The 27,991-nt window shown below is 43.2% G+C and overlaps 1 protein-coding gene across 3 annotated transcripts in view; it reads right to left on the reverse strand.

Moving 5' to 3' along the window:
- Positions 1-502: 502 nt before the first annotated feature.
- Positions 503-27,991, reverse strand: part of ADA2 (adenosine deaminase 2) — a 68,969-nt gene continuing 41,480 nt past the window's right edge. Inside the window, exons 1-10 of one of the 3 annotated variants that reach the window (XM_040436799.1) lie at positions 20,869-21,009; positions 19,602-19,907; positions 14,268-14,493; positions 13,178-13,388; positions 12,936-13,063; positions 10,060-10,150; positions 9,706-9,814; positions 9,120-9,277; positions 8,822-9,024; positions 503-1,318 (exon numbers count right to left, since the gene is read on the reverse strand). In XM_040436799.1, the coding sequence (XP_040292733.1) occupies positions 1,207-1,318; positions 8,822-9,024; positions 9,120-9,277; positions 9,706-9,814; positions 10,060-10,150; positions 12,936-13,063; positions 13,178-13,388; positions 14,268-14,493; positions 19,602-19,893 (1,530 nt within the window). In that variant the 5' untranslated portion in view covers positions 19,894-19,907; positions 20,869-21,009 and the 3' untranslated portion in view covers positions 503-1,206. Of the gene's footprint in view, positions 1,319-8,821; positions 9,025-9,119; positions 9,278-9,705; positions 9,815-10,059; positions 10,151-12,935; positions 13,064-13,177; positions 13,389-14,267; positions 14,494-19,601; positions 19,908-20,863; positions 21,010-27,991 lie in introns of those variants that run through there. The other 2 variants (XM_040436809.1, XM_040436792.1) reach the window with 2 other exon arrangements.

Here is a 27,991-nt window from a genome sequence, read left to right on the forward strand (position 1 = left end):
GATATGGCCAGCACCCGCAGCCTACGTTTGTATTCAGGCATAAACTATATTCCTATGTGGCGCAGTAGCCACAGTCCCTCCCCTCCTACTCCTCTCTGTTCTCATTGGTGGCCAGCGGCAGCGACTCCCTCCTTCTCCTCTGTGCCTGCTCAGGATAACATGGTGCGCGCCGAGAGCGGCACGTGCCATGTTCTCTCAGTGATAGCACTGAGAGCACTGAGTGACAGCAGTGCAGCCTAGTATCGGTAAATAACAAATCCCGGTATCTAAAAGATCTGGATACAAAGGTAGTAGTTTAAAACAGGAGGAAAAGGCACAGTGTGAAGGAGGTCTTAGCAATATTTCGTAGAGCATATTCATTACATGTTTTTGATGTGCTTCTTTCCCTGGGCAGTCAGTTTATTCCATATCTGGTCTTTTTGAGGTTAGTTTGTATTTTTGTTTTTCAGATGATGAAAATGAAGCAGGACTCCGCAGTGAAGACTGAAGCATGGCCACTCTCTTGTGCGTACGATCAGGATCATTTATTAAAACACATTTCAATCCTGTACAAAAGAACATATTCACTCCCAAGTGTCCCTGCTCCAGAACAACTTACAATCTAGTTCCCATAGACACAGACTATGGCTTATTCATCTACCATTATGGACTACGGGAAAAAGAAACACCATGCAAACAGCATCCTTATGGGAGATGAAATACATTGACCGGGAATCAAACTCATGTGAACTGCTTGTAAGGCAGCTATGCCTGCCATAATACCACCAAGTACCTAATGGTGCCTTGCCCAATCTGGATTTACAGGTTCAGCATTGCATGCTACCAGTTCTAACCCTTGTCTCAGGTACCATATTGTTAAGCCAGGCCTGGGGGTGGGGGCAATTTTGTTTTTGCTGCGGGGTCTTCCCTGTCGATGTAATGCGGGCATCTAGTATTACCTTGTAGAATGGCTTCATCTTATGTATCGTCACCACGCTCTTTGCTCTTTCTTCCATCTTTCTGCTCCCACTTTCTGTACACTGTTCTCTCGCTAACATGTCCTCATTCACACACATTCACTCCTTCTGCCATGTTGAGTATTGTGTACAGAATTTTTTTTGTATTTTTTTTTTTTACTCCTTCTCTTGGATAAAAACTTTTCATTGTCCTGCAGATTGACAGTAGTGACGCTGTATTAGAAAATCGCACATTGCAAAACATTGCGTTCTACAGTTGCTCCTCCCAGGTCTTCTTGATTAGATCATCTACAAATTTATCCCACTTCTTTTGCCAGACATCCATCAGTCTGGCCTTCCCCTCTGAAGACAAAGAGCTGAACCTGAAATAGATAGTAGTAGATGTCAGCAGGATGATCTCAGTGATGAGGATGCAAGTACTAAAGAGGGTTCCTGATTGACTGTATCCCCTGGATGGTGGGAACCAGCACAGAGCTTCCCAATTCTACAGGCATCTTAACATTACCAATCAAGGAAGCATCACAACTGCAGGGTGAAAACTGGGTCAAAATTTTGTTTTATCAACTCCTTGAGTACCAGCACTGTACAGGTATGACGGAAGTAGAGGTTTTATATCAGGCGGGTCTCTGTTTCAAACAGCAGAGGCCCGGGTCTAATGTCTGCGACCCAGAGAATGATAGGCAGAGGTCAGTTTTACTGCATAGGGAACACTGTAGAGGCAAAATCTGTAAAACTGTGGTGGAATTGTGTTTTTTTTTCAATTCCACTCCATTTTAAAAAAAATCCCCGCTTTGGGAAATGGGGCTTTGGCACTTGGTCCAAACAGGCTTCAACTTGAAGGGGTTAAACCTTTTAACATATGTCGCCTCTTTCTCTTCTTTCCTCCCGGATATACAAATTAAGATCTTTAAGTCTTACCTGGGAAGTTTTATATTTCCGGGCTAACAGTATTAATGACCTATCCTCAGGATAGGTCATCAATATCAGACTGGTGGGATCCAACAGCTGGCCCCCCCGCTGATCAGATGTTACCAGCAGCCGCTGGCTCCAGAGCTACCACTGAGAACAGAGCTGGGAGAACAGCTCCGTTCAAAGTGTAGTGGCCCTACCAGGTTACTGCAGCTCAGCTCCTATTTCTGTTTTTCCATTACACCCAGCTGCTGCCAAACTCTCCTTTGTCCACAATACAGCAATCTGTATCCGAGGAAGGCCTTGACGGCCAAAATGTTATTATTAGGATTGCCTTATAAAGGATCAAATTAAGCATCATACACCCCTCAACATTGAAATTTCAACACCAGTAAAGAAAAATCATGGAATTATGGAAATCACAGGATTTGAGAGACATGCTAATGATATCCAAATCATAAAAATGGAAACAAACATCTCTATTAATTCAGTATCGAGTATGTGACAAAAGGCACGCATTTACATGCCTTGGCGTGCTATCATTGAGGTTATTAATGGTTGTTTAAGGAATGTTCTGCCACACTGAATACACTTGGGTATGTAGATCATCAAGATCCACTGTTAACAGCTCTCATAAATTCCTGTCCAATTACATCCCTGATTTTCTTGATGGGTGACAAGTCTGGAGAAGCTGCTGGCCATGGTAGCTCGTTTAGGCCACACAGGTTGTTCACAGTAACACCAAATCAATGTAACGCTGAGCTGTTATTGTACCTGAAATGAACACTAGAGGGGTCCGGCTATTGTACGTTATGCCACCTCACATCATAATCCCGGGAGTAGGACCAGTGTGACGTTCCCTTGTGAAGGCCTCTTCATGGCGTTGCCCACGTGTTCTCTAGATCAATCTCTGGATATCATTGTGTCCAAGACTAAAGTGGGACTCATTACTGAGGAGGATAGACCTCCATTGTAGGCCCCATTGCTATCTTGCTGTGCACTATGATAGCTTTGAGAGTGTTGGCATAAGGTAATTGAACACCTGTAGCTAGACGTCTGGGTGGAACCATCTTCTGATGGTTTGTGTAGATACTGCTTGCAGCCTTAGTCTTGGGATCTGATGGCCAATTTCACTTTGTAGTACAGGATGGATCACTACGCTCCATCCTTTTAATAAGATGATCCATCTGAGCAAAGGTTTACCTTTGTGTACCTCTTGCTGTCATTCCAGTTCATCGTTGTTCTCCCAACCACAGGGACACGCAACATTGAACAGTTCTGACATCCCTGCCTAGGAGCATAGTGATCTGCTGGAGTGATAAACCAAGATCTCTGAGTTCAAGGATTCTGTTGTCTCAGTTTGCGACCAGTGGCAATAACTGGCATATGGACAAACAGGAGACATCAATCATCAACATGACGATCTGATTTTTGAAGTTTTATGTGGCTAAAAAAACTTTGCGTTTAATCTGTATTTTATGTCCCTCCCACATGCCACAAATTGGAGCTAGGTGCTTGAAAATTTAAGCACCTGCAGATCTCAGGACATCTGCTTCTTCCTCGATATGCATAACCTTACGGTTGCAATTTCAGTGTTGAGGAGTGTATTCTGACGTGCAGTGCTCTTCTTTATGCATATAACCATTTGTGACCCCTCTGCTGCCGTCAGCCCGACTATATACAGCTGCCCTCAGTAAAGCCATGCCGTTTGATGTCCAACAAGTGTTTAATTATCCTTTTTTCAGGAGTTTCCATTATTTTTACCACTGGTTATCGGCTGTAGTTTGGAACAATATTGGCAACTCTTCAGTCATCAGGAAGAGAATAATAAGAGGTGCAGCAATCACAGATATATTTTTAAATGAGCAAGTTCACCTAACACTGGAAAGAACTCTTAAGGTGCCTTCACGCAGATTTTGTTGTAGCAAATGTCTGCAAATAAAAATCAGTTCCATTAAAGGTGTTATCCAACCCCTATAATGCCCCCCAAATGCCCAGGCCCCTCACCTGGGTCACTTCTGATGCCCGCACAGCCTCCGCTGAATCTCCCCGTCGCACGGATCAAAACATCCTGCAACGGCGGGGAGGAAGATTTGGTATGGGGGGTTAGCCAATAGTAGGCCTCAATGGGATCTAGCCTCCCTATCGTCACCCACGATGCTAGGGAGGCTCGTTCCTGCCGCGGCCTGCTATTGGCTGCACAATCCCCCCCCTCGCCAGATGTTTTGATCCACAGCTAAAATGCAGCATTTTTGCAAAAATATGTCTGAAATCACCCTTATACTTCTTTTCTTTTACCATAATTCTTCTTTAGTAAACTATAAGGCCCCTTTCACACGAGCGAGTATTCCGCGCGGATGCGATGCGTGAGTTGAACGCATTGCACCCGCACTGAATACCGACCCATTCATTTCTATGGGGCTGTGCACACGAGCAGTGATTTTCACGCATCACTTGTGCGTTGCATGAAAATCGCAAGCGCTTTGTGCGTTTTTCACGTAACGCAGGCCCCATAGAAATGAATGGGGTTGCGTGAAAATCGCAAGCATCCGCAAGCAAGTGTGGATGCGGTGCGATTTTCACGCATGGTTGCTAGGAGACGATCGGGATGGAGACCCGATCATTATTATTTTCCCTTATAACATGGTTATAAGGGAAAATAATAGCATTCTGAATACAGAATGCATAGTAAAACAGCGCTGGAGGGGTTAAAAAAATAAAAATAAAATTTAACTCACCTTAGTCCACTTGCTCGCGACCCGGCATCTCCTTCTGTTTCCTTTGTTGAATAGGATGTGTGGTGAGCATTAATTACTGGAGCAGGACCTTTGATGACGTCACTCCGGTCATCACATGGTACGTCACATGATATTTTTAACCCCTCCAGCGCTGTTTTACTATGCATTCTGTATTCAGAATGCTATTATTTTCCCTTATAACCATGTTATAAGGGAAAATAATACAATCTACAGAACACCGATCCCAAGCCCGAACTTCTGTGAAAAAGTTCGGGTTTGGGTACCAAACATGCACGATTTTTCTCACGCACGTGCAAAATGCATTACAATGTTTTGCACTCGCGCGGAAAAATTGCGGGTGTTCCGCAACGCACCCGCACATTTTCCCGCAACACCCGTGTGAAAGAGGCCTAAGGGTTTCCTCTTCTAATTTGAGAGATCATGCTGTGTGCACATCATTTTCCCTATTGGCTTGTCTATTGTATATGTCTATTTTGACCCGGCTTAGGCTACTTTCACAGTTTTGGCTTTCCGTTCGTGAGATCCGTTCAGGGCTCTCACAAGCGGTCCAAAACGGATCAGTTTTGCCCTAATGCATTCTGAATGGAAAAGGATCCGCTCAGAATGCATCAGTTTGCCTCCGTTCTGTCTCCATACTCTGGAGGCATACACCAAAACGCTGCCTGCAGCGTTTTTTTGTCAGCCATGTAGTGCGGAGCAAGAGGGATCAATAGAAAATGGATCTGTCCCACATGGATTTAGAAGACATAATACAACCAGATCCGTTCATGACGGACACATGCGGTTGTATTATTGTAATGGAAGCGCTTTGGCAGATCCATGACGGATCCGCAAAAAACGCTAATGTGAAAGTAGCCTTACAGTACTAGGTAGGGGCTGGGGAGAGCACACAATGTACAAATGTATCTTTTGTCGAGTCATATTACCAGTAGTAGAGCAAATATTAACTTTTGTTCTGCCAGATTCTGCATAAACAGGATTGTGTTACCTATAATTGTTTACTGTTAAAACCAGTTGATGACACAGATCCCTTATTTCTAATTTATTTTTATTTTCTGATGGTAGATTTTTTTATTCTATTTTCTGAATGTGATTATGGGGCAGCCATCTTGCCTGAACTATTGTTAAAGTATAACTGCCATTTAATTTTTTTGTTAAATGTGTAGGGCAAGTAATACTGATTATTTTTCAATATCTTTTTTTTTTGATTTTGCACTTTTTTGTACCAAAACTCCTCCTGAAGTTTTCCCTATTCCACCTTCACAGTGCAGTGAAGACTCTCCTCGCTCACTATTTATGCTCTCCCTCATATGGAGGAGATTTATGAAACTGGTGTAAACTAGAACTGGCTTAGTTGCCCATAGCAAACAATCAGATTCCACCTTTCATTTTTCACAGCTCCTTTGGAAAAATGAAAGGTGGAATCTGATTGGTTGCTATGGGCAAATAAGACAGTTTTAATTTACACCAGTTTGATAAATGACCCCAATAGTATTTTTGGCCAGTTTTAGCCATATACGAGGAAGGCAGGGAGGACTGCAGCTGTGAGCGAGTAGCGTCTTCACTGTTCAGTACTTCTCTGCACTGAACAGTAAAGATGGGTAACTCACTGCTAAAGAACAACTTCTGTGGCAGCTTTCTCATGAAAAAGCTCAAGATCAATAAATAAAGTATATTGCAAAAAAAAATCAGGGCAGATACACTTTAACAGCATTTAGAGATACAGCAGCCACCATGAGCCATAGACACAATAGTCTAGAGAGGAATAAGGCTAGGGCTACATGCCGATTTTAGGTGTGATAGATGTTGTGTGACCTAGGATCTCGGTGTAGCAGTGCAGCCATAGAAAGGAATGACTCGCATGTTTGCCGCCACCCCAGAAAAAAAACAACCCAGTTTTTTTTGCGATTCTGGGGCCACAGTCGCTGAAAAAAAGTAAGTTGCACTGCCACACTATTTATTTTTATGGTTGCACTGCTATACTGTGATACTTGGTCATGAGGCAGATGTCGCGCCCAAGATCGCTGTGTAGCCCCAGCCTTATTGACTTCTATGACAGAGTTTTCTAGGCATGCTCTGTGACTTGTGCAGGGGTCAGGAGGGAGTAGATAAGCTGTGATATCACATATTGTGAATGGTGGATTCTGTGCTATCTATACTGAGGTGGTATTTGTCATTGCAATCCTGTCTGTGATGATAAGGAGATGACTTCTGAAAAGTGATCTATACAGACCAAGAAGTAGAGCCTATTATTAGGTGAAAACCGCAGTATTATAGAATTGTGTAATTATACAGTGAGGAACAGAAGTATTTGAACACCCTGCAATTTTGCAAGTTCTCCCACTTAGAAATTATGGAGGGGTCTGAAATTCACATTGTAGGTGCATTCGCACTCTGAGAGACAGAATAAAAATAAATAAATCAGGAAATCACATTGTATGATTTTTAAAGAATTTATTTGTCTTGCACTGCTGAACATAAGTATTTGAACACCTGGGAAATAGCAAGAATTCTGGCTCTCAAAGACCTGTTACTGTGCCTTTAAAAAGTCCACCTCTACTCCACTCATTAATCTAACTTAGAAGCACCTGTCGGAGCTCTTTAAAGGCACCTATCCACCCCACATTCAGTCAGACGCCAACTACTACCATAGACCAAAGAGCTGTCAAAAGACAACAGTCATAATTGTGGACCTCCACAAGGCTGGAAAGGGCTATGGGGCAATTGCCAAGCAGCTTGGTGAAACTAGATCAACTGTTGGAGCAATTGTTAGAAAACGGAAGAGGCTAAAGACGACAGTCAGTCTCCCTCGGACTGGGACTTCAGGCAAGATCTCACCTCGTGGGGTATCACTGATGATAAGAAAGGTGGGGAATCAGCCCAGAACTACAAGGGAGGAGCTGGTCAATGACATGAAGAGAGCTGGGACCACAGTTTCAAAGGTCACTGTCGGTAGAACACTACACCGTCATGGTTTCAAATCATGCATTGAACGGAAGGTTCCCCTGCTCAAGCCATCACATGTTCAGGCTCGTCTGAAGTTTGCCAATGACCATCTGGATGATCCAGAGGAGGCATGGGAGAAAGTCATGTGGTCATACGAGACCAAAGTAGAACTTTTTGGTCTAAACTTCACTCGTCGTGTTTGGAGGAAAAAGAAGGATGAGTTGCATCCCAAGAACACCATCCCTACTGTGAAGCATGGGGGTACTAACATCATGCTTTGGGGGTGCTTTTCTGCGAAGGGGACAGGACGACTGCACTGTATTAAGGAGAGGATGAATGGGGCCATTCTGAGTAACAACCCCCTTCCCTCAGTCAGAGCATTGAAGATGGGTTGTGGCTGGGTCTTCCAACATGACAATGACCCGAAGCACACAGCCAGGATAACCAAGGAGTGGCTCCGTAAGAAGCATATCAAGGTTCTGGAGAGGCCTAGCCAGTCTCCAGACCTAAATCCAATAGAACATCTTTGGAGGAAGCTGAAACTCTGTGTTGCTCAGCGACAGCCCCGAAACCTGACAGATCTAGAGGAGATCTGTGTGGAGGAGTGGGCCAAAATTCCTGCTGCAGTGTGTGCAAACCTGGTCAAGAACTATAGGAAACGTTTGACCTCTGTAATTGCAAACAAAGGCTTCTGTACCAAATATTAACACTGATTTTCTCATGTTCAAGGTGTTCAAATACTTATGTTCAGCAGTGCAAGACAAATAAATTCTTTAAAAGTCATACAATGTGATTTCCTGAACTTTTTTTAAAATTCTGTCTCAGAGTGGGAATGCACCTACAATGTGAATTTCAGACCCCTCCATGATTTCTAAGTGGGAGAACTTGCAAAATCGCAGGGTGTTCATAAAAACTTGATTTAAACAGTAGGTTATTTTCTAATGACACCTTCACACATGCACTGTGAAGTTAGATCTGCTCTCTGCATTAACCCCTTCTGCTCTGAATGACAATTCTAGCAGTCTCCGTGTTGGATACTACAGCTGTCACTCAGAGAGGGGGTTAAAGGGGGTGTGATTCTCTGCCTCCAGTACACTTGCAACAGAAGAACCTAGCAAAAGAAAAGTTCATATTTAAACTTCTCCTGATGACAAAAGCTCCACAAATTTGTACTGCTCTCCCCAGCCCCTACCTAGTGCAGTCAACAGTTTAGCACAGTCAAATCTGCCGAAAAATATTTACGTCACTTACGTGATTGAATTGACCACCAGCTGTTTGAGAGTCTTCAGATCAGCATTAAGGCCCCCAATTCCCATGAACACCTCATAGAAGTCATATGACAACCCTTTGGCTCCAAAAATGGATGGGTCATCTGAGCTGATAACCAGAGGATGATTGTTGGCCAGTAGAGCAGCTGCTGGGTGATTGCGTAGGTCAGACACTAAGAGCAGGACCTGCAGGTAAGAAGCAAAGGTCAGAAAATGAAGGGGGGGGGGGGGTGATGACCTGCTGGGTCACATACACTCAAGATGGCAGCGCCACAACTGACCTGATTGGAAACTGGACAGATTTCTAAAGGGACATTCATCTTCAGAGACATTTCCCGGGCCACGGGGTGTTTGAGGAGTGCATATCCATGACCAATCCTGGAAGTGTTCAGTAACAGGGCATCCAGCACATTTTCATCTACATCCATACCTTGCCAACCTAAAAATATAAGACACCAAGTAAGACAAATGATAAGATCAAAGAAGGACAGAAAGCTGTACTTTAAATATAACAACTGCACGAAAATGAAAATCTAAAATATTACACCATGTGACGTCCTACAATATTGCCTGCAATAGCAAAGGGACACCACTAGGCGATGGTACAATGTATTTCCATCTCTGTGTAGTAAATTATTTCAGCTCCCAATGTGCCAATATATGTTCCCTATGCACATATTTGGGAGGTACTGTGCTGTGCCTCTTGGTTCATGCCACTCTTCCTTTAATAATCCCCACTCCTTATTGGGACTATAGCATCACTTTTTTAGGCAGCTTTTCCTCTGACAAAATCTGTAAGTTATGAAGGACACTTTTTTGCCTAGGATCGCAGGTGGCTGTCATGATGCCATATCCTCACTTACTTACTAGTCTCTCCAGCATGGAAAAAATATGGCAGGTTAACTCCCATCGTGCTAGGGATGCTGAGGGCTTCTCGCAGTTGGAACAGTGAGTGACCGGCATCCTCTTGACCAACCTTAAAAAGAAAAAGACTTTCACTGATAGCTGTTAGGGCTCAGCGCAGACAAGCCCTTAGTTCTTGGATTTGGATAGGGTACAGTGCAGGGAAGTAAGGTAACAACACAAACCCATCGGGTCAAACACTGCATCCCAAGATGGCCTTTTTTCAAAAAATGCATTGCATATGAATATGCTCCCCTACCCCCTTTTAATACGCATCAACCCCTCTATGATCAACACACTGTTTAAGTCAGTTGTTACCAAGTCAAAGCCAGCCATGGTGTCAGGGAACTGAGACATGAGTTGCATTGCGAAATGAACAGCTTCTTTCACTGCAGAAAGTTCTTCATGCCTGGAGGAGAAGAGAAGGCACAGGATGGGTATTTTTTAAACTTCCATATTGAAAGTTCATTTAAAGGGGACGTTCAGTTGTACAATTTGCATTCCATTAATTCTACCTTTTCTCAATGCAGTGACGTACTTACAAGAATGATGAGAAACTGCCATTTGGCCCATGGTGAGTGGGCACACAGCACCAGGAACATTGTTCTTCTTCCAAATATAAAACAACAACATTTTCCTGCAGCTGCCACTAGGGGGAGGCCAGTGCATAGACATTTTACATGTTCCATTGAGTTCAAGGGTAACTGTATAAATTCCTATGCACTGAGCACCCCCCCTAGTGGTGGATGCAGGCAGCCTTTTTCATAATATACAAACCGGATTCCAAAAAAGTTGGGACACTAAACAAATTGTAAATAAAAACTGAATGCAATGATGTGGAGATGGCAAATGTCAATATTTTATTTGTAATAGAACGTAGATGACAGATCAAACGTTTAATCCGAGTAAATGTATCATTTTAAAGGAAAAATACGTTGATTCCAATTTTCACGGTGTCAACAAATCCCAAAAAAGTTGGGACAAGTAGCAATAAGAGGCTGGAAAAAGTAAATTTGAGCATAACGAAGAGCTGGAAGACCAATTAACACTAATTAGGTCAATTGGCAACATGATTGGGTATAAAAAGAGCTTCTCAGAGTGGCAGTGTCTCTCAGAAGCCAAGATGGGTAGAGGATCACTAATTCCCACAATGTTGCGCAGAAAGATAGTGGAGCAATATCAGAAAGGTGTTACCCAGCGAAAAATTGCAAAGACTTTGCATCTATCATCATCAACTGTGCATAACATCATCCGAAGATTCAGAGAATCTGGAACAATCTCTGTGCGTAAGGGTCAAGGCCGTAAAACCATACTGGATGCCCGTGATCTCCGGGCCCTTAAACGACACTGCACCACAAACAGGAATGCTACTGTAAAGGAAATCACAGAATGGGCTCAGGAATACTTCCAGAAACCATTGTCAGTGAACACAATCCACCGTGCCATCCGCCGTTGCCAGCTGAAACTCTACAGTGCAAAGAAGAAGCCATTTCTAAGCAAGATCCACAAGCTCAGGCGTTTTCACTGGGCCAGGGATCATTTAAAATGGAGTGTGGCAAAATGGAAGACTGTTCTGTGGTCAGACGAGTCACGATTTGAAGTTCTTTTTGGAAATCTGGGACGCCATGTCATCCGGACCAAAGAGGACAAGGACAACCCAAGTTGTTATCAACGCTCAGTTCAGAAGCCTGCATCTCTGATGGTATGGGGTTGCATGAGTGCGTGTGGCATGGGCAGCTTGCATGTCTGGAAAGGCACCATCAATGCAGAAAAATATATTCAGGTTCTAGAACAACATATGCTCCCATCCAGACGTCATCTCTTTCAGGGAAGACCCTGCATTTTTCAACAAGATAATGCCAGACCACATTCTGCATCAATCACAACATCATGGCTGCGTAGGAGAAGGATCCGGGTACTGAAATGGCCAGTCTGCAGTCCAGATCTTTCACCTATAGAGAACATTTTGCGCATCATAAAGAGGAAGGTGCAACAAAGAAGGCCCAAGACGATTGAACAGTTAGAGGCCTGTATTAGACAAGAATGGGAGAGCATTCCTATTTCTAAACTTGAGAAACTGGTCTCCTCGGTCCCCAGACGTCTGTTGAGTGTTGTAAGAAGAAGGGGAGATGCCACACATTGGTGAAAATGGCCTTGTCCCAACTTTTTGGGGATTTGTTGACACCATGAAATTCTGATTCAACATATTTTTCCCTTAAAATTGGACATTTTCTCAGTTTAAACTTTTGTTCCGTGATTTATGTTATATTCTGAATAAAATATTAGAAGTTGGCACCTCCACATCATTGCATTCAGTTTTTATTCACAATTTGTATAGTGTCCCAACTTTTTTGGAATCCGGTTTGTACTATATTGTTACAAACAGCAGGTTTACTCCTGCTGTGTTGTCTTCTCCTATCTATTTGTTTGGAGCAGTTGTTTCATAGCTGATCCATTGCTGTAGGTTAGCTGATCACTGATGCAGGCCAGTCCTCTAATTTGTTTGTGTCCTTGATGAATCTGTTCTGCTTTGATTCCAGTTCAGCTCTACTCAGTTTAGTGTTCCTGTGTCTGGGCTCTAGCGTCCTTCTGTTGCTCCTGTTACGTTAGTATTTCAGATGAGGGTTTTTCTTACGGGATATTTAAGGTCATTGATGTCTCGTTTGACGGTCACTGTTCTGGGATAGATCTAGGGAAAGTTTCAGGGAATGCTAAAGTCAGGGTTTGTTATCCTTGGTTCATCAGTCTGACTGACATCTCCTTCATATGTCCTGACATCTCCTTCATATGTCCTGACATCTCCTTCATATGTCCTGACATCTCCTATCATCTGTTTACCATCATTCGTCTGAGACACCGTCTGTACCCGGGGAAGGCAACTACAATAGGTGAAGTGCACGTATTTACATATATGAAAGGAAGCAGGAGATTTATGAATTTATTTATGCCAGTTGTCTGGTGCATATATGTTTAGAAATTTGGTCTTTGTAAAAAGTGCCATATTTTTAATGCCCTTGTTCCACTTTTTCCAAGACAGAAATAGTATTTTCTATTAAAATATTCCTTCACGAATAAGAGAAAAAATATTGGTAATTCATCAGAAATTTCACTTGGGGGCCCAGATGAGATATTAGACAATACTGCAATACATGGACTCTTTTCAGTTTGATTATTTGGTTAGTTGTGATATTTACCTGTGTACAGTATAAATGATCTTTAATCCTAAGAAATCTGGATGGTCTTCTTTGAACTGATTGGCAATATCTCTGTAAGTAGCCACTAACCAGGCGCGATCATGGGTTGTGCCATCCAGTTCATATACCTAGGGGGAACAGTTGGATGCAATCTATTAGGCATATTTAATTAAGTCCTACAATCACCCAGAGTTTTCTGTAATAGTATTGGATTCATATAGTAAATCCACCACTGAACTCACCGGGGGGAGCATTGCCCTCAGCTCAACGTACTGGATGTTGTCTTGATAAAGCTCATTGAGACCCTCATAGATGTACTGCTTAAAGACAGGGGCATATAGGATGAGGCCGGCACCAGCAATAAAAGCCCCCTCAAACCGTCGCCATATTATGTCTTGGGAAGGGTAGTCCAGCTCTGGGGTATCCGTAAGCAATGTCAGGTTGCGTATCAGACTGAAATAAAACAAAGAAATGTACAGGCACCTGCTGTAGTGATACCGACTGCAGCACCCACCATTCCTTGCCTTTGACCTTCTCCCTCCAAAATAAACAAAAATCCAGAATAAATATAAGTTTTGGAGTCCTCTTCTCTGAAGAGGTTTTCCAGGCTTCCCATATTGATGACCTATCCTCAGGACCCCCACCGATCATTTGTTCCTTGCATCCTCCTGCAACCTTTAAGTGAATAGGAGCTGAGTTGCAGTAACCTGAAACGGCCACTTTAAATGGAGGGTTCAGGAAATGGCGGATTGGTGGGGGTGTTGGAACCCCACCGATCTGATATTAAAGACCTATCCAGAGAATAAGTCATCAATATGGGGGGAAGGGGAGATCTGGGTGACAACCAGTATGGCTACCATTAAAACTCAAATTGGAGTTGTTACCCAGCATTTCTGGCACCAATACATTTCCTGCTTTGATATTGGAGTCTGGGAAGGTTGGGGGACTAATCTGTGGAAGCTGCACTGCATCCATATAGTCACCCAGCCTTTCCAGAAGGAGATAAGAGAAAAGGTTGAATGTAATAGAATTTATATTTTTGACAATTTTTAACTGTAAGGGCTAGTTCACACTTAGTCAGACAGTTACCAGAGGGTTTCTGACAAGGTTTTTGAATTTGAATGCAGCGAGAAGATACCTGCCGAGGTTTTCAGATATGTCCGTTCTTGGCGCAGTTGTTGAAGATAAACCACGGCCACATGAACAGCAATGGGAGGTGGTTTATTGTGTGATTGCCTCAAGTTTTTTTTTTTTGCAAATCTGTGCTGAATTCTGTGGACCAAAGTATCTATGTGAACTATCTCTAACTGTAAATCCTCTTTAAGTACTGACCTTCTGTCGAACTCTGTGACGTCCCCCAGCTTTTTTCTGTATGTCTCTAGAAGAATCCATTCTGAACAACCGCGTGGCAGCATCCCCAAGGAGTCTGGCTTGGAAAATGTGAATCTGACATCCGCAGTGTTTGTAAAGCAGATGTAACAGTCTGGGAGATAGGAGGCGTTTTTCACCAGCCAATCTACACTCAGGATTGCAAAGTCATGTAAATGCAGAGCGCCCCCTGTGGGTGGCAGAGTAAGATTATTAATCATTTGCACCTGTGTATTCTGCATCCAATGTAATGTGCATCTCATTACCAATTTCACAAGCAATATGTAGAAACTATTTAATAACACATCATACTTAAAATTCCTAGATGTTTTCACTTCTCACGGCTGATGTTAAGCTCCTGGCGAAGGTGTTGGCGAACAGGCTGTCCAAGGTGATTCTGACCATAGTACACCCGGATCAGACGGGGTTTATGCCAGGGAAATCGACGGCTATTAATCTTCGTAGGCTGTACACTAGTTTAAACATTCCGGCGGATAACAGTGGAGACAGGGCCTTGCTTGCGCTTGACGCCGCTAAGGGGTTTGACAGTGTGGAATGGAGGTATTTGTGGGGGGTCCTGAGAACTATGGGCTTTGGTGAGCGGTTCATTCAGTGGGTACAGGTCCTGTATTCTAGTCCTAAGGCGAGAATTAGAGCTAATGGAGGGTTGTCAGATTGTTTTCCCCTTGCCAGGGGCTCCAGGCAGGGATGCCCATTGTCGCCCTTATTGTTTGCTCTTGCAATAGAGCCGCCTGCGGCGCATATTCGCTTATCAACAAGTATAGAGGGGTTTAGATACGGCGGGCTGCACAATAAAGTGGCTATGTATGCTGATGATACTCTACTTTTCATGGGCGATACTGGTGCGCCCCTGGATGCGGCCATGGCATTGATTGACAGATTTGGTAGCTTTTCTGGACTTCGGATAAATTGGCAAAAATCCTCTTTGATGCCAATTGATGGGCAGGCCCTGGCAGGCAGACAAGTAGAAAGTTTGGTGCCCGGGGTGGATAAATTTAAATATCTGGGATTGCATATAACACCGAGGCTATCGGATTTTGAAGAACTTAATCTGTCCCCATTGCTGGCTACTTTTAGACTTAAAGTAAGGTCATGGTGTAGACTCTTTCTTTCGGTGGTAGGTAGAGTTAACCTTTTAAAAATGGTTATGATGCCCCAGTTGCTGTATGTACTGAATAATGCTCCCGTATGGATCCCTCTGGATAGATTCAAGAAAATTCACTCTATATTTAGAGATCTTACTTGGAAGTATGGACAGGCTAGGATCAAACTGGAGACATTACAGTATTCTAAGTCGGAAGGGGGCCTAGCTGTCCCTAACGCATGGATTTATTTTTTGGCTTCCCAATGTCAGCATTTTAAGGGATGGATTGATCTACAAGCACCGGACATGACTGGGCAGATATTGCAGCATTGGCCGGGCAGTCGTGACCTCATGGGCATTTTGGAAGGCTCAGGAATGCATGCAGGGAGGGAAAAACTCCCTCTTATTGAACTTATGAAAAAAGTTTGGGCAAAAGTGAAGCAGCTAAGAGGAGTGGGTGGTATTAGTGAACTTTCCCCTATTGGAAAGAACCACTTGTTGCCAGAACTATTTGCCATACCAGGACTTAGGAACTGGGAAACTTATGGAGTGACGAGAATTGGCCAATTAATTAAGGACAAGATATGTAAGTCATTTCAAAACCTGCAGCAGGAATTTAATATCCCTAGGGAGTGGTTCTATAAATATCTTCAAATAAGGCATGCCCTTGAGGTCACGTTGCGGAAAGGATGTGAGATAGCTCAAATGGAGGTGGTCCATAAGCTTGTTCTTCCGACAGGTGGGGGAAAAAGAGGGTTAATATCACAGGTGTACGCTCTTTTACTGGAAAAATTCTTAGAGGGGTATCCGCTTTCAAGAATGAAAAAATGGGAGGCTGACGTGGGAGATATGTCTAAGGATAAGTGGGAAGATATATTGGAAGGAGTCCCCAAGGTGTCCTTGAGCGAACAGGGCAAACTGTCCCAACTATTTATCATACATAGAGTGTACAAAACACTGGTGTTCCTGAAAAAGATAGGAGTGAGAAGTGATGACAAGTGTCCAAAGTGTATGGAAGATGGTGCAGACTTGTTGCATATGCTGTGGTCTTGTCCAGTAGTTGGTAATTATTGGGAGGATGTTAGGAATATGATTAATAGCAAACTGACATTGAAAATTCAAAAAGATTCTAAGGTGTGTATTCTGGGGTATGTGTCTGAGATTGGAGGGACTGAATCGGTTAAGGTAGCTGTGGGGAGATTGCTATATGTGGCCAGGAAACTGATTGCTATGAGGTGGATCCAGGGAAGTCCGCCTACACTGAGTGAGTTTGAACGGAAGGTGCATGACATGCTGATACTTGAAAAAGGGGTGTATGTGAAGAGAGGGTGTCCTCAGAAGTTTGATAAAATGTGGAGTGAATGGTTATCTCATACCCATGTGGTTTTATAGGCTCGTGACGGTCAAGACCAGTTGTTAGGGTAGGGGGGGTTAGGGCAGGGTGAGGGGGGGAGGGATGTTGTGAAGGTTAAGATATTGGTAATTCTATGTCTAAAATATTTGTTTTAGCATGTGTACACGCAATGTATAGGTACGTGATAAAACTGTGTGTTGGTATCTCTATGATTACTGTTGTTCACTGATTCCACACGGTGGATAATGTAAAGAAAGGAAAATACAACGTATTGTTTTATGTTTTACTATGTTTTTATTGTTCAATAAAAACGATTTGATTTAAAAATTCCTAGATGTTGTTAAAGCGTACTTAGGCTTTGTTCACATGTCTGTTATATGATCAGTTATTTCCATCAGTTTTTGTGGCCCAAAACCAGGAGTGGAGGCTACACAGAGATAAGGTATAATGGAAAGATCTGCACCTCTTCTGTGTTTTTGACCTGCACCTGGTTTTGGCTCACAATAACTGATGGAAATAACTGATCAAATAACTGATGTGTAAACAAGGCCTACACTTTCAGAAACCATGCCCTGTTATATGTGTATACATGAGTGGCATCACTATATCTGACTATTACCAGTGGTCCCTCAAGTTATAATGTTAATTGGTTCCAGGAGGTCTATTGTATGTTGAAACCATTGTAACTTGAGTAATTTGTTCCAAAGCCCCAAAATTTCATTCAAGATAAAAGAAAATGAAGATTTAAGACAAATAAGCAGATAACTAATAAGACAGATAAAACAAGTCCTTACATATAACAGGCAGGAATAGCTGCCAACTAGCAACTAATACAACTATTTTACCAGAGAAGTGGTTGGATCTGAGTCTGAGCCATTGTATGGTAAGTCTGGTTTCAACTTACGATGGGTCAGAAAAGACCATTGTATGTTGAAAATATTGTATCCTGCATATTTTGCTCACTAGCTCCCTCCCTCTCTCTCGGGAGCACCAAATACGACATTATAAAACGTTCTGAGTGGTATAGATGTGAATAAAGCACTTACAGACCCCCATTTTCTCTATAGACTTCCATCGGTATATGTAATCTGATCTTTAAGTTAGCTAGCAACCCGTCTTAGCCTCACGAGACATAATTATCACAGAATTCAGAGAGAAAGTTAGAGGGAATTTGTCACCAGGAAATTCATTGTTTAACCAGATGCAATGCCTTGTAGGGCTAGCTCAACTGAATGTAATGTTACCTTCACTTAGCAGTCCGTTACTTAATTGTGGGGAAAAAAAGCATTTTCCAATCAATATGCAAATGAGCACTTAAGTGCACTGAGTGCATTCCCAAAACAGTGTACAGCCTGGTTCCACCTACTTTCTCTGCAAGCCCCTCCCTCTCATAGTCATCTTGCCTGGATCTGTCAATCAAAAAGGAGAGGGAGGAGCTGGCAGAAGGAAAAAAGTGCACAGGGTGGCTTTGGCCCACCCTTGGTGCACTTAACTGCTCATTTTCATATGGATTAAAAGTACTTTTCCCCCCAAATGAAGCAACAAATCACTAAGTAAAATGAATCATTACATTCATCTGAACCAGCCCTACAAGACATTGGGACAGATTTACTAATCCTGTAAATGGCATAAGCTTAGACTTACACCAGATTTATCACAGGGGCACAGGATGGATGATAAATCTGGTGCAGGGATATACACTTTTCTGTGCCTCTTTACCATGTATTGTTTGGCTTACTTTGAGATTTTACTCCAGAATATTGCAATTTTGGAGCAAAATAGTACATCTTAGGCTAGTTTCACACTTGCGGCAGGACGGATCCGACATGCTGTTCACCATGTCGGATCCGTCCTGTGGCTGTTTCGCCGTGCCCCCGCTCCGTCCCCATTGACTATAATGGGGATGGGGGCGGAGCTCCGGCGCAGCACGGCGGTGCACGGAGAAAGCCACCGGACTAAAAAACCTGACATGCAGTAATTTTAGTCCGGCGGCCTTAAGCCGTGCACCGCCGTGCTGCGCCGGAGCTCCGCCCCCATCCCCATTATAGTCAATGGGGACGGAGCGGCGGCCCGGGGGCACGGCGAAACAGCCGCAGGACGGATGGTGAACAGCCTGTCGGATCCGTCCTGCCGCAAGTGTGAAAGTACCCTTAGGCCATGGCTCTTTCCAGTGAAGCCCCGCCCCCTTTCCAAATAAGTCAGATGAAATTGGAGAAGCCAGTCACTTTTTAGACATTTGGTGCAGAAACATTAGTAAATCTAGGTCATTGTGCCTGGTGTAACAGGGAATTTCGTGGTGACAAATTTCCTTTACGGACCCTTCACATGGGCTGACTGGCCAAGCAATTATTGGAAATGAACCATTTGTTGCCGATAATTGCCTGATCATCACAGGAAGTGGTGATGTGTGATAGCTTGCCACATACAGATTAATTGTGTCTGGGCAGCAGATTCCTGGTTACACAAGAGGATCAGATACCCAGAAATTATGATTTTGGGTGCCATATCAGTGATCCTTTCACCCGATAAATGAGTGTTTGCCATTCATCAGATTTACACTCGTCAGTTATGAGAATCGTGCGTCTGTACGGACGTTCACTTCCGATATCATAAAAAGGCCTTTACTTTAGGAAAAGTGGGGGAATAAAAACAGCTGGTGACCAGAGAACAATGCTTTATTTCTCTGATAAGATATATTACAAAGTTTCTTATATTTGGTTTTTACTATTGATTTATGCAAAGTTGTGTGAATGGCAACCACAGCAATTCATGTCCCCCAATAATGTGTAATGAATTTAGTAGATCCTGTGGGACAATACTCACAGAAGTCACTGCTCACCTTTAGGCATCTCTTGAAGTATACTGAACACTTTGCTCTGCTGGATGTGTACCCGGGCCTTGAAGAAGTGCATGCTGGGAGGGAAGATGCCGCTTTTTATGGCTTGACTCACTTCTGCTACCTTAATCTTCATCAGGTTTTTATTGGCCTCCACTTCTCTATCCCCTAAGATGATGTTGCCCCCTGCTCTGAGGGAATTCTCCTGCTCCAGAAGAACGTTCCTGTCCTCCCATACAGGCAAACAGTAGCCAAGACCGACCAAGGAGAGAAGAAGGATCCAAAACTGCGACATCTTTTATCTTATAGCTGGAGAGGAGATGAAATGATGAGTAGTTTTTTTTTTTAATAACTAGAATGTCCACTAATGCACTTCTTTTATTATAAACCACATAAGACACATTTGCATTATCTTGCTAATGGCCGCATATTGCTAGGTCAACCCACAATCCCATGTTTATCCTACTGCCTGGTCGCGCTACAATCCATGTAATTCATTTGTGTATGTGAAGCGTTGCTGGAGGAGTGCTCAGATAATTCGCTGCATTTGCTGTGCGAGTGTATACAAGCTACTGTTACCTAATTATCAGTCATTTCAGGTTGGGGAGAGGTTGACTGAAGGGGTTCTTTTACATAGCCCAATGCAGGGCCATAATGAGCACAGATCGAAGGTCCATCGGACCTTGGTGGGGTGTTTAGATGGTTCAGTGATCACCAAACAAACGTTCCCAATTATCAGTCTTTATGATAGGTGAATGCGAAATATAATTCCTTGTTATCAGGTAATACAGGCTGGTTAGATGTTGAATGTAGGACAGGGATATGTGAAAGTAGCCCTTCAGTCAACTTGTCTCCAGCTTGAAATGACTGATAATAGGGAACAGCAGCGTGCATGCTCTGTAGTAGCAAATACTGTACAGAGAATTATCCGATCACCCCTCCCGCAACACTTCACATGCACAGATGAATTACACGGACCATGGACATACAAATCGCAACATGTTTTAAGGCTTTTCTGTTTTTGACTACTAGAACACATTTTCACAAGTTAAAAAAAACACACACTCTAAACCAAAAAAATCTTTAAACTACCAGGCTTATTATCTATTTATATCTTTGCAACCTTGCCCCTCACTCCTCTGCCCACTTCTCTGATACTTTCGAAGCTGAACAGACTCAAGTAAACATCTGCAAAGAGATAGAGCAGTCACACACAGAGCGAGGATGGCACACAAATCTGTATTACAATGTTATGGGAGTCCTACCTTACCCAGCGCGTCTTCTTGAGTGGGATAGCAGAGTTTATACCAGGGATTTAGGGCCAGACCAGCTGAGTCAGCACATGCCAAGTTTGCACACGAATGGCCGAGTTCTGTGTGTCAATGAAATGAGCCTGAAAGTGCTGCCCATAGTCATACACTGCAGGGAACACTTCCTCTATCTGAGTACAAGGCGGCTACTATACTCTGTCTAATCTCAAATTGAGAAATTAAGAAGGCAGTACGGAAGTGATAACATATTGGCCCAGATTCACTGTTGACTCTGCGTCTTGATTTTCTGACAAGGGGCGTTGTTTAGCTGGAAAGGCGTGCTGTACCAAAATGCAACTTTTTTAGTTAAAACGTGGCAAAAATTTGTGTTGTAAAATCTGAACAAAAGTAACACAACCCAAATTTTAAACTGTTAGACAGTCTGTGGGTACTTCAGATTTATCATACAGCCTGAGTCTGTGATAATTCTAGTGCATTTAAAGACTCCCTTTCAAAGAGGTCTATCCCATCTAACTAATTGTAAATCTGGGCCATTGTATCACATCTTCTCGAGGATCGGTCATAAAACACAATTGATGGCACCTAGAATGGTGAAGGCAACTAGAATATGGCTTCTGCTATAATTTGGTGCATTTTGGGTTTAGACCTATATGTGAGTCAAATGCAACAAAGGTGTGTGGCTTTTTCCTCACGTTTAATGTATATGCATGATGGATGCCTTCAACAGATGCCATATAGTGGCATCCTTCACCTTAGAGTGCAATAATGCAAAAAACTGATCTGTTTATCAAATACTGTATTTTTTGGTCTTCCCTGGTGGTTTAATGAAGCGGAGGGTCCCTTTATCAGACATTACACAACAGTTATAAAAATATGCACAGATAGGTGTATATATATATATATACAGTACAGACCAAAAGTTTGGACACACCTTCGCATTCAAAGAGTTTTCTTTATTTTCATGACTATGAAGGCATCAAAACTATGAATTAACACATGTGGAATTATATACATAACAAACAAGTGTGAAACAACAGAAAATATGTCATATTCTAGGTTCTTCAAAGTAGCCACCTTTTGCTTTGATTACTGCTTTGCACACTCTTGGCATTCTCTTGATGAGCTTCAAGAAGTAGTCACCTGAAATGGTCTTCCAACAGTCTTGAAGGAGTTCCCAGAGATGCTTAGCACTTGTTGGCCCTTTTGCCTTCACTCTGCGGTCCAGCTCACCCCAAACCATCTCGATTGGGTTCAGGTCCGGTGACTCTGGAGGCCAGGTCATCTGGCGCAGCACCCCATCACTCTCCTTCATGGTCAAATAGCCCTTACTTTCAAAGTTTTCCCAATTTTTCGGCTGACTGACTGACCTTCATTTCTTAAAGTAATGATGGCCACTCGTTTTTCTTTACTTAACTGCTTTTTTCTTGCCATAATACAAATTCTAACAGTCTATTCAGTAGGACTATCAGCTGTGTATCCACCTGACTTCTCCTCAACGCAACTGATGGTCCCAACCCCATTTATAAGGCAAGAAATCCCACTTATTAAACCTGACAGGGCACACCTGTGAAGTGAAAACCATTTCAGGGGACTACCTCTTGAAGCTCATCAAGAGAATGCCAAGAGTGTGCAAAGCAGTAATCAAAGCAAAAGGTGGCTACTTTGAAGAACCTAGAATATGACATATTTTCAGTTGTTTCACACTTGTTTGTTATGTATATAATTCCACATGTGTTAATTCATAGTTTTGATGCCTTCAGTGTGAATCTACAATTTTCATAGAAACATAGAAACATAGAAACATAGAAACATAGAATGTGTCGGCAGATAAGAACCATTTGGCCCATCTAGTCTGCCCAATATACTGAATACTATGGATAGCCCCCGGCCCTATCTTATATGAAGGATAGCCTTATGCCTATCCCATGCATGCTTAAACCCCTTCACTGTATTTGCAGCTACCACTTCTGCAGGAAGGCTATTCCATGCATCCACTACTCTCTCAGTAAAGTAATACTTCCTTATATTACTTTTAAACCTTTGCCCCTCTAATTTAAAACTGTGTCCTCTTGTGGTAGTTTTTCTTCTTTTAAATATGCTCTCTTCCTTTACCGAGTTGATTCCCTTTATGTATTTAAAAGTTTCTATCATATCCCCTCTGTCTCTTCTTTCTTCCAAGCTATACATGTTAAGGTCCTTTAATCTTTCCTGGTAAGTTTTATCCTGCAATCCATGTACTAGTTTAGTAGCTCTTCTCTGAACTCTCTCTAGAGTATCTATATCCTTCTGTAGATATGGCCTCCAGTACTGCGCACAATACTCCAAGTGAGGTCTCACCAGTGTTCTGTACAGCGGCATAAGCACTTCACTCTTTCTACTGCTTATACCTCTCCCTATACATCATAGTCATGAAAATAAAGAAAACTCTTTAAATGAGAAGGTGTGTCCAAACTTTTGGTCTGTACTGTATATATATATATATATATATATATATATATATACCTACCTATCTGTGCATATTTATATATATATATATATATATATATAAATTTCCAAAGTAGGGCAGCATTCCTTATATGTAGCAATCCGGGTGCCAGCGTTCAACCCTTGATCCTGGGTACATGCATATACAAGAAATCCACAGCACTCCTCTGTAAATGGTGAAAAAACAAGTGTATTTATTCACACATGTCATAGCAACGTTTCAGTCCCCTCATGGAACCTTTCTCAAGCCAAGTGAATTACAAAGTGCAAGTGCATATATTTATATATCCCATAATTTCCCAATATTTCTAGTGTTTTTTTGTTTTCTATAATATGCATTTTTTTGCAATTTTGGTGATTATTTTTATTTTTTTACTGTGTGGAAAGACTGCATCGCAGGGTAGGGGTCAACATGGGTCATATTGTCACATGATATTTTTAAATACAGCAACTCATCTTTATTATGAAAAACCTTGTGGTTTATTTACCAACAGTAAAGCCCGAGAGGGGTTATATACAGTGATGCCTGAATTGATTGGTCAGGCTCTGTTGGTTCTGATCACTGTGTTGAAAGAAGCACAGCTGATCTGAACAAGAGCGTGATTGAGAAGGGTGTATCGCTATTTGCGATGCGTCCCTTCCTGATCCGGACCTGTATCTGGTGGCTGTACAACTTTAAACTATGTATCTGTAGTGGCCCATTACTTTGCCCTCCAACAAGATGGCGACCGCTGTTGGTGAGCAGATGATGAGTCATTAGAGGTGGAGCATGCGCAGTGAGAGGAGGACAATGCCGAGGTCTTGGCACGGTTTTCATTCAATCCACATATACAGGGAGTGCAGAATTATTAGGCAAGTTGTATTTTTGAGGATTAATTTTATTATTGAACAACAACCATGTTCTCAATGAACCCAAAAAACTCATTAATATCAAAGCTGAATATTTTTGGAAGTAGTTTTTAGTTCGTTTTTAGTTTTAGCTATTTTAGGGGGATATCTGTGTGTGCAGGTGACTATTACTGTGCATAATTATTAGGCAACTTAACAAAAAACAAATATATACCCATTTCAATTATTTATTTTTACCAGTGAAACCAATATAACATCTCAACATTCACAAATATACATTTCTGACTTTCAAAAACAAAACAAAAACAAATCAGTGACCAATATAGCCACCTTTCTTTGCAAGGACACTCAAAAGCCTGCCATCCATGGATTCTGTCAGTGTTTTGATCTGTTCACCATCAACATTGCGTGCAGCAGCAACCACAGCCTCCCAGACACTGTTCAGAGAGGTGTACTGTTTTCCCTCCTTGTAAATCTCACATTTGATGATGGACCACAGGTTCTCAATGGGGTTCAGATCAGGTGAACAAGGAGGCCATGTCATTAGATTTTCTTGCCAGCCACGCTGTGGAGTACTTGGACGCGTGTGATGGAGCATTGTCCTGCATGAAAATCATGTTTTTCTTGAAGGATGCAGACTTCTTCCTGTACCACTGCTTGAAGAAGGTGTCTTCCAGAAACTGGCAGTAGGACTGGGAGTTGAGCTTGACTCCATCCTCAACCCGAAAAGGCCCCACAAGCTCATCTTTGATGATACCAGCCCAAACCAGTACTCCACCTCCACCTTGCTGGCGTCTGAGTCGGACTGGAGCTCTCTGCCCTTTACCAATCCAGCCACGGGCCCATCCATCTGGCCCATCAAGACTCACTCTCATTTCATCAGTCCATAAAACCTTAGAAAAATCAGTCTTGAGATATTTCTTGGCCCAGTCTTGACGTTTCAGCTTGTGTGTCTTGTTCAGTGGTGGTCGTCTTTCAGCCTTTCTTACCTTGGCCATGTCTCTGAGTATTGCACACCTTGTGCTTTTGGGCACTCCAGTAATGTTGCAGCTCTGAAATATGGCCAAACTGGTGGCAAGTGGCATCTTGGCAGCTGCACGCTTGACTTTTCTCAGTTCATGGGCAGTTATTTTGCGCCTTGGTTTTTCCACACGCTTCTTGCGACCCTGTTGACTATTTTGAATGAAACGCTTGATTGTTAGATGATCACGCTTCAGAAGCTTTGCAATTTTAAGAGTGCTGCATCCCTCTGCAAGATATCTCACTATTTTTGACTTTTCTGAGCCTGTCAAGTCCTTCTTTTGACCCATTTTGCCAAAGGAAAGGAAGTTGCCTAATAATTATGCACACCTAATATAGGGTGTTGATGTCATTAGACCACACCCCTTCTCATTACAGAGATGCACATCACCTAATATGCTTAATTGGTAGTAGGCTTTCGAGCCTATACAGCTTGGAGTAAGACAACATGCATAAAGAGGATGATGTGGTCAAAATACTCATTTGCCTAATAATTCTGCACTCCCTGTACTGACATAGTGATTACCTGACAATTTTTATGATCATGCCTCCCCCCCCGGATATACAGGTTTATATATTGATGATATGATCTTAATGGCCAAGCAGCATTTAATATTTTCACATAGGCACTTTTGCACTTTATTGTTTATATACATGAATGCACATATATGAATTGTATTTGAATAGAATCATGTGGACACTGTATATAAATCAAGGATTTTATAACAAGACACGGAGGCTTCATATTGCTTTCTCTTCCTTTACTAAATTCCATAGCAGCAAGAAGAGTAACCATGGTAACAAAAAGAAACACCCCTAAGGGTAACCCCTCCCTCCATCAGTCCATAAGTAGCCCTTCCTCAGGGAACACTTCCTCTTTCTGTGCTGCTCCATAGCAGATAAGTAGTCTGAGATTTGTCATTTTGTGTGTTTTTTTATATAATTCTCTTTTGTACCTATATTGCTTTACAGTATTATATTTCTCTCTGGGGGGCTCTCCCCCTCACCTATTCCGTTGTTTCTACCTCTTATTTTATTCTACATATATTATTTTTATATATTTAGTTCCTGTGGTCGCCGCTTCTGCGTCCCGTTTGGGTGCCTCATTCCTTGTTCACCCTCTGCCTCCTTCTCCCCCCCCCCCATCCGCCACTTCTCACCGATTATTCATCCTCTGGTTCCTGTCCTTTTCTTGGGTGGTCAGCGCCATATTCCTCTCCTAGTCGGCGTCACTCGTCCTTCTTCTTGCGCCCGAACTCTCGCGAGGTACGGAAGTTCGGGCGCCATCTTGCATGTACTCAGTTTAGGTCACGGGCACCATCTTGGTGTCCCCCGCCGCTCTCAGGACGCGCCTCCCTGGGCGGTCCTTTCTGTGGGCGGCATTTTTTTCTCCCCGCTCCTATTGGCTTCTGGGAGAGGAGGGGGGTGTGACCTTTGATTCAGGCGGCCGTTCGCTGTCTTTCCCGGCGCCATTTTGTGACCAGCGTTTCAGGTTAGGTAGGACAGCAGTCTCCCTTATTAGCTTTTTTCTCTGGAGTGACTAACTCCTTATTAGAATGTCTTCTCAGGATTCGGCTACCCCTGCCCCCAGCTCTCTGGTCCCCATACCCCAGGGATCTGCTCCTGGCCTTGGGTCTCTTTCTATCTCCCCTGCTGAAGCCCAAGCTCTGGCCCTACAGCAATCCATATCCCAGGCGATTGCTTCTGCCATGGGATCTATGTCTGCAGTTATCACTCAATCCATATCACAGGCCCTTATCACTATGGCCTCTCACCGCATCCCACCACCTGCAGCTGCTGCCTCCAGAAACCCTGTCACTGATAGCACCGTTCTATCACATGAGAGCGTGCCTAGCACACGCAAACGAGCCTGTCCGCGCCAGGCAGAAAAGTCGCGTCGGTGGAAGTCTGCTCGCACTCAGCACGAGCCTAGTGATCACTCTGAAATTGAGTCTGATGAGGAGGCTTTGAGTTTCCATCCGGATGGTTCGGATTATGATATTGCAGGGGTTATGGTGGATCATGATGTGGACGATTACGTCCCAGTTTCCCGGCCATCTACTAGTGGGGCCTCAGGGGCTGTCACCTCTGGTGACACCCCTCTTACTGACCCAGCTGGGGAGCCCTTGTTTGACCCCGATAGCCTCCACCACCCCAGGTCGGCTGAGTGGGTCCCCGCCTCCCATGTGGCTCATTACTTGGAGGCCAGGATTAGAACTCCGTTATGCAAGGAGACCCGCAACAAGCTAAGGGCGGAATGCCCACGCCCTATTATCCCTAATAAAGTCGGTGAGACTCCTAACGTGGACCCTAAAATGGTCCAATTTCTGGCCAAAACGGGCTTTAACCCTCGCAGGGGCCTTGACTCGGCTCTGCGGGCTTGCCAAGATAAACTTTTGGATATCTTAGGGCCTCTCACAAAAATTTTTGAGTTGGCAGAGTCTGCCAAGGCGGATGGCACTCAGATTGACCCAGATGAGCTCAGGGGCTGGGTGCAATGTGCCATATGTGTTACGGGAAATGTCAACACTTCCCTGGCAATTGAGAGGAGGAAGGCAATCCTCATGAAGATCGAGCCTAAACTAACCAACATGGCTTTGTCTGAATCTGGCAAAGATGCGCAGGGGCTCCTTTTTGGCGACTCCTTTATTAAGGAGTTAGGCAAATTTGTTGGGGCCTTCACGGCTTTGGATAAGGCGCAATCTAGTATGCGCAAAGTCTTTCAGAATAGGGTCTCTACCAGGGCCGGCAGCTCAAGGGGCCGCCTAT

Source organism: Bufo bufo, chromosome 1 (genome assembly GCF_905171765.1).
Source record: "Bufo bufo chromosome 1, aBufBuf1.1, whole genome shotgun sequence".
Lineage (NCBI taxonomy): Eukaryota > Metazoa > Chordata > Amphibia > Anura > Bufonidae > Bufo > Bufo bufo.